The 8,198-nt window shown below is 29.0% G+C and overlaps 1 protein-coding gene across 1 annotated transcript in view; it reads right to left on the bottom strand.

The window, feature by feature from the left end:
• The window catches only part of LOC102578307 (protein DROOPING LEAF-like), a 7,297-nt gene extending 6,800 nt beyond the window's left edge, over nt 1-497 (bottom strand). The window contains exon 1 of the mRNA XM_015304798.1: nt 366-497. Within this exon, the coding sequence (XP_015160284.1) occupies nt 366-494 (129 nt within the window). The 5' untranslated portion in view covers nt 495-497. The remainder of the gene's footprint in view (nt 1-365) is intronic.
• Nucleotides 498-8,198: the final 7,701 nt, after the last annotated feature.

Raw genomic sequence — 8,198 nt, 5'->3', positions numbered from 1 at the left:
ATATATATATATATATAAAAATTAAATCAAAAAAAAAACACAAAATATTGACAATATGAGTGTGTTGCATTTGCACGTGTATTGTGTATATATGATGAAAAATAGAATGTTGAAAAGTGAAGAATGAGAGAAATGATAGTTATATATAACTATGTTGTAAATATAGCATGTGATTTGACAAAATAGATTTGTTATCTCTTATCTTATGCTATATTTAATAAAAGTCAAATCATATATATAAGAAGGAAACAATCATAGTAGTTTTCTATTGAACTTTCATGTCTTTCTATTCCATTGCCCTTTACTAGGAAAAAAGACTGATTCAACGAGATATGTCTGTTAAATAAAATAATAATAGTACGTACCGCGAGAATAATGTTACAGAAGCTGCAACGGACATAGCAAAGATGTTCAGAAGGATCCATGGAGTTAATTTTATTATCAGCAGATTCCAATAAGTTGAGACAAGAGGAATTAGGAGAAGAGGAAGACATATATATAAGTAGATAAGTCTATATTTTTGGACTTTGAAGAGTATATATATAAATAGTTCAAAGATGAGAGTAAAATAGAAGGCAAAAGATATAGGGTTTTGGGGTTTGTATCCAGCTATATTGATGCTTTTGGACTATCCCTCAAAAATAGATATTCATTTTTTACTCGTCCAGTATTAAATTGACATATTCTTTAAGAAATAATAAATATAGCGTTAATTTTATTAAACCATCATTTATATATATAGTCAATATTTCGGACAAAGATTATAGCTTATAATAAGAATAAACTAGGAATTATAAATCATTTATTGAGTTTTTAAACTATATAAGCAAAAGGGAATATCTATTTTGTAAATATAATGAACAAATAAAAGTAGATTGACAAAGAGAGTAATAATTTGAATTAACTAGCTTAAGAAAGAAATTAGAATGTGTAATCTTAAACTTGCTATATCATTTAGATGTTAAATTATATTTTTTTGAAACTCTTGAGCTTAAATACATCACACATTCATGTGACTATGAAAGCTTCTTATGAATAATTAATTGGAAAACTAAAATTAAATTATTTTTACATATAAAAATATGTTAATTTTTTTCAATATATAATAATAAAAAATATATCACATAAATTAAACGCGGAAGTATTGGGATTATCACAAAAGAAACAGAAGAATATATATATATATATATAATTCTTCTAATGTTAAGGAATAGGTCTTTTCAAAAATTGGTCCTACCATGGATAGTATCATATTTGTTTGAAACACAAAAAATAAATAGCATGCAATAATGTTTAATTAACTTAATAAAGATGAAGTGTATACATTGGTTTTGCGATAAAAAAAATCCAAACTTAATATTTATATCAAGTCAATAAATACATAATATATGATAATGTCAAGAAGCATGATAATTCTTGTGACAGCATTATAATATGGAATTATATCTTTAGGTTATTAGCCAAAGGTTCTTGGTATTATATGATGTGTTATGCTAGAGTCTGAATTAATGTCAGTGTCCTTGATTTAGGAAGAAAATGGCAATCTCTTGCTTATAGATGCTGATGGAGGTGTGGATAAAGCAATTTGACTTTTTAAATATAAATTAAATAGATTTTGAGAGAAAAATGACAAAAATGATCTCTTATATGTTTAAGGGTAGATTCAAAATAGGCCAATAAATTTGTCTTTAATCTTTTGAGTTTGTCTAAAGCTTAATACTTTTAGTCTTCGTAAAATATGTATCGAATTATGTCCGTTAAATTCGATAAGAACTATTAAAAAAAAGAATTTAGGAAGATCTCATATTTAGAGGCATACTTTTTTGTAGTTTTTTAAAGTCTTGGTGAAACTTTTTGAGGTGTAATTTGTGTTGTTTTTACTAAAATTATATTTCTAGTGTCTAATATAGTTTTTTGTATTGCATATTTTAGGATTTGATGTGATTTTCTTAATGTTTAGAATTAACATATTGTTTTACTGTTTTCGTCAAATCTAGTAAACATAAATTGTTAAATGTTTGACATAGATTAAAAATACTAATTTTTGACAAAATTAAAGAATCAAAATTGTTAAGCACTTACTTAAGAAATTATTTCATCATACTCTATAATTAACATAAAGGATCATTTTATCACTTTTCAAATATAATCTAAATGAATTTATATGACTAAGTATAAGCAAGCTAGCAACAATTGGTATTCTATAAACATAGAGTTACGATGGGATGGTTGAGATTTCTTCAATCAGATGTCTCAATGTTAAGTCTCTGGGAATGAAAAAGAATATATTGGGAGTACCGCCCCTAAAAATAGGCCCTATAATACACAAACTTAGATTTAGTCAAATTCTAATATGAATATTGAACACCCGATTAAAAAAAAAACTCTTATTCTAAGAGAAGGACAATTTGAATTTAGCTTGAAAGATAGGTAATTTAATCACAAGAAGACAATATATTGGATATGCAATAATTCTTGTTGTACTTCTCTGATTCTTTGAATTTAATAAATTTTAATTGTCCCTCCAGATTTCAACAGATACTGTTGCAGCATCTTTATGTAAAGCTTTTCCCTTTGCCACTCCTATCAAATAAAAGCTTATCTAATCAACCTATATTATATTTTGTTTCTTTCGATATTTAGGGCAAATAAATTTCCACAACATCAAAGAAAAATTGTTGTGATTTTGGCTTTCTTATATATATTGATACAATCAAGTTTGGTGTAAAGATTTACCTATTATTATAAGTCATCTTAATCTGATAATATTTATAATACACAAAATTTAAACTCGAAACATAGTGATTGACTAATTGTCAAGTGTAAGGCTTTTTGATCAATTTTATAGGGTTATTATTTTCCAATCGAAGTTTCTTAAGCACTTTATTGGGTCCGGGCCGGGGTCACATCAAGCTTGCTCGGTGACATTACAAGCTTCTTAGCATCGGACCTTATGCTATTTCTATTCTATTTATTCCATACTCCTTCTAAGCATTGTTCATATTAATTAAGCAAGTTATATTATGTAAATCATGTATTTTGGTCATCACGTTTCCTTGAATCATGTCTACATATTTAATTGTACCATTTTAAGGGCAAACACTTTCAAAATTCATCAATCTCGTCTTGACATTTTTCTTCACTCTACGACATGTGGTATTTACTGATTCAACTAATTCAATTTTGGTTTGTTTTAAGCTCAATAAAAGAGATAAAATACTCTAATTAAGAATTTCTCCAACAACTTAAATTGATTAAAGAGGAAGTTAATATATAGGAATACTATACGATAATTCCAAGGACGAATAAAGGGATCATATAAACAAACAACAAGGACAAGACAGAAGTTAATTGAATGCACGAATGGATGATCAATTAAACAATGTTATGCTTATGCCTCTGATCATCACACTTGTTCCGTATTCATTTTGAAATTCGACTAATTCAAACTTCTATAGAAAAGTCTCATTTTAAAACATAAAACGTTCCTTATTAAAAACAACTACATCCCTAAAGCTTTAACTAGAGACATATAATTTTAAAACTCCACTATGATCTTAGATAATTGGCATAATGCATAAATATGTCATTTAACTTGGTTTCACCTGGTATTTACGCTCTCCAACTTTGGATATTTTCAAGTATGCACTTAAACATAACTTGTATAAAGTTGAATAAATAGACACATGTATGTGTCCTACGTGACATATATAATACACGTATGACACAAAATAACCACTTAGGATGTGTGTATCTATTTATTCAATTTTATACAAGTTCAAATGTCTATTTGTACAGTACGATGAAAGTTGTAAGCTGTGTTTGGGGGGTAGTTATTGTCTATCGTTGGCCTCTATGGTAGAATCAGTCGGGGACCTGAGAAGCGCTGGTTTACCCTGCGGCGGATGTCAGCGGTTCGAGTCAGCTTATCTCCAACTCGTGAACTTAGCCGATATAAGTTAAAAGGACATATATTTATGTATTAAGACTAGATAATTTAGACTTATTGATATCCTAATTACATCTACTAACCCTTTTTTCCATGTTTGTGGGTGCCATAATATTAAAGAAAGAAAGTTGAAAATGACCAGTGCTACAATCACAAGTCACTTTCATAGTGATCTTTTGAGGCAGCTTAGGAGAGGAAAGTTTGTGTCTTTTTATTGATGGGACTATTCAAGAGTTTGCTAAACAAGGAAACTACCTATTTCTACCCTTCATCCTCTACAACTTTCTTTCATAGAACGACTTTCCCAAGGTGGCTCTCCCATATACATATAGAGCTTTTCTAAATTAATGTCTCATGCATGCAAAATTAAAAAAATCAATGCCCCTTTATGGCCACAAGATTCCCCCCCATTTCTTCCTCGAACTTATTGCCAAAGAGTTTTAGGTAATAAACATTATAAAAGTAAATAATTTTTACACTAGTGAATCATCTTTTATCTATTGTAGTAGGTGAAGAATCTAATCAAACATATCGTTTTCAGGATTATTAAATTTGTTTCACTAGTTTAATAGTATGATCACATGTATATAAACACAGATGGGGAGAAAGAACGATGTTGACACTATAATAAAAACAACTTTTAACGGTAATAAATAAACACATTAATAAACAGTGCTAAAGTTTTTACCGGCATTAGTTAAGTGTCATTAGATTCAGTGTCGCTAAAGGCTTTAGGGACATATACAAAGAGTGTTAATTGCCGCTAAAAATACATATTTAGCGGCAATTAAGCTATTGCCGTTAATTAATTGTCGTTAAAGATTATTTTTGATTCAGTGTGATAGGCAACTACACCGAAGAATCTATGAATCTTACCTTGTCACAAATTGTTCACTTTTCGAAGAAGAAATTTTCACAAGAATTTTCACTAAAACTTTATAAAATTTGTATAAGAAAGATTCCTACTTATTCAACAGACATAAGACACCGATTCATAATGAGTCCTAACTATTATGACTTTTTCTTTTAATTCAAGTTAAATATATTACAAATACTACATATTTATTTATTTATTTATTATTTATTACATGAGTGATCCAAAATCGTATTCCTTTAAAAAATACAATATCTTGTTTTCAAGATTTCAGACTCTATATTTCAAGAAAACTTAATCATAAATATAATATGAATGACTCGATAGAATAATAAACTATTTATATTTATATAATGTATATATAAAACTTAAACTCCTACAAAAGTACAAATGCCAAAGCCAATAAAGTTTTTAACTTTTTTCTCTTCCATCTCTTGTGTTTGTGATTGCCTTTGATTTTATATGGATTTGGGAATAATCATTTGATGTAGGAGTACCATTTTTGCTTCCCTTTTATAGAAGCTTTGATTGGACTCGTCTGTCTCTTTAATTTGGGATTCATGTCTCTTTGGACTTTTCTTGTTACTCGTGGGTGTACATATCGAAGGATTCTTAACTCTAATTTATGTGGCCTGCCCAATGAAGTTGAGACAACAAATGACCAAATGTATGTTTTCCGGAGCTACAATATTAGTTACGAATTTGAACGAACTCAGTAGATTTGGCCCAAATTCACTAGGGTGTTTGGTCATGAAAATAAAAAAATATACTTTTTTATTTGAAACTTTTAAAGTCAAAGTTAAAATTGTGTTTGATCGTTAATTACAAAGAATACTTAGCATGCATTTGGATATGCGACACGAAGTTATAATTTCAAATCAGCGTTTGGACATAAGGTATGTGATCATGATTCAAATCTCAAATTCTTCTAAAAACATGATTTGAGATTTCAAATCGTGATTTTAAATAGTTTTTAAAAGATAAATGTTGACCTATAAGTTTGTCTTTTTGTTAAATTAAAAAAAAAAGGACTCATCATTTTTAATTTTGCAAGAAATAAAAATTCATGCTCGGCGTGAAGTGATTGTTTGTATCATGTGAAAGAATTATATTAAAGAATAATTATTCACTACTATTGTTGACGGATGGATTGTAATAAAATTATATGTATTTGAAAGCTTATTATCGAAATGCTTATTTATATATAAAAAAAAACATGGTGATATATATATGCAATTTATCAATGAAACGTCTTAGTATATTTCAATATCTTATTTATGAATCATGATTTGCTCATTTGGTGAGAGTGTATAAGAATTGGAAAAACTTTGATAGTTTTCACAACTTGTGGCATTTTCATGTTTATAAGAAAAATACAACCTAAAAATTCAAATTGTATGTCCAACGAAACTTTAACCTCAAATCAATCTGATTTTAAATTATGATTCCATATAGCATGTTCAAACGGGCCCTTAAGGGTGTGTTTGTTATGGAGAAAAAAATTTCATGAAAAATAAATGAATTTCTTACTTATTTTCTAATACTTGGTAAGGAATGGGGGTTCAGGTGGGAACTGTAATGACCCGGACCCGAAATGTCTTTCTTTTTATAATTTTGAATAGTCATTTAACTATAGTTAATTAATTGCGGGTAATTTATTTATTATTAATAATAATGGGCCAAGTCTGAAATATTTAAATAGATTAGTAGGAATTATTACTTTTAATATATAATTAATTAAAAAAAGAAGAAGAGGTGGACGAAAACTGACCTAAACGTGCGACTAAAAACAAGAAGCTGAAAAAAAAATGGGGGAATACTCTGGCGCCGTCGCATAGGAGCAATACCTTGAGGTAATCATTTTCAAATTGATATATGTTGTAGATGATTAGCTAATTCCTAATTAACGGAGGGTCATAGTAGTATTTTTTTTTATTATTATTATTGGAGGGATAAAGTGTAGCCTCAATGTTGAATTCAAATCATATATACTGTTCGCGATTTAAGAAAAATAATTTGCAGGGTTATAAGTGATTGAATAATGATTAGTTAATAATTATATAGTGATTACGTGATATGTTATTAGTTAGCTTTGGAGAAGTTAATGTTAATGCATCCTTTGGCAGTATGCCAATTTCAGTGGAATATCAATATGGCATCAATGATCAATAGTTTTGGAGTAATTGTTGGACGGTGAGTGCAACTAATCATTGGTAATCCTTGGTCAAACTAAAGTGATTACAGGAAAGGTGTATGGGTGTAAATTCTACGTAGTTGATACTATTTGATGGGTTAAGTTCATCGTAGAAATATTTTTTATAGGTATGATCTAGTTCTCGATTATTATAGATTAGGTGAATGTAATTGAATAATAGGTGTACTATTGTATAATATGAATACCATTAGATTTATGATATTTGGAGGAAATTAGACTTAACCCTAGGCTTGAAACTTAAGAACTTGATTTGAGGTTTGGGGTGAGTTTTTTGGGTCTAGGCTAAACCTATGGTAATATGGGTGTTGTTAGTTTCGAAATCTTATTGTTATTATGTACTTGAATAGATTGCATTGATTTGGAAGCTCAGTGAAAAGGGAAGGCTCAAGTCTCGGAGTGATTGTTCGGTTATTTGAGGCAAGTGGATTTCTAAACCCTTGTTAAGTGTATGGAATTCATGTATTTCCTTGTAATATGTGTTTAGGGTAATGAGGCTTGGTGATGGGTTGATTTGTCCACATTGATTAATTCTAATTCTAATGGTGATTGCACATTTTTATTATTATTGATATGGTATTAATGTATTAAGTTAAGAAGTGCATCCTGAGAGTTTTAAATGAGGACCGGTGATTTCATCTTAAAGTCCAAGGGAATGGATATATATCAGAATGATAAGCTTATGGGTAAAGGAAGTCTCAAAAGTATGCTTGTGTGAAGGTAATTGAGATTTTAGTAAGAAAGTGCATATAAGATTGGGTTAGTCCTTTAATTTTTGTTGGTATAACTGGATTTAAGGTGTCATATTGATAAAGAGGTTTACTTCGTGGTGATGACAAGAGCATGATGGTAATAAGAATTCGTGATGGATTGTGAGTGAGATGCAACTATATAATAAGATTTTTTTTTGTTAAAACAAAAATATTGTATTGTAATGATGACTTGTGAGTATCTAATGTTGTGATTTGCTACTATTTGATGAGTAACGTGGTTGCATGGAAAGTTATAGGAGGTGCTGAGACACTGCGCGAAATGAATTGAAATGAACTAGAGACACAAATAAAAAGAATTAGTGGAATGTAGTTTAGCCTTCGGAAAGAGGCGAGAACAAGGATATTTACTTAGATAGTAAGGGCCAAAGATGTATCTTCAGAAATACTGGA

This window comes from Solanum tuberosum, unplaced genomic scaffold, assembly GCF_000226075.1.
Source record: "Solanum tuberosum cultivar DM 1-3 516 R44 unplaced genomic scaffold, SolTub_3.0 scf00622, whole genome shotgun sequence".
Taxonomy (NCBI): Eukaryota; Viridiplantae; Streptophyta; class Magnoliopsida; order Solanales; family Solanaceae; genus Solanum; species Solanum tuberosum.
The sequence above is the reverse complement of the archived record's forward strand: the minus strand, read 5'-3'. Positions and strand labels throughout refer to the sequence as shown.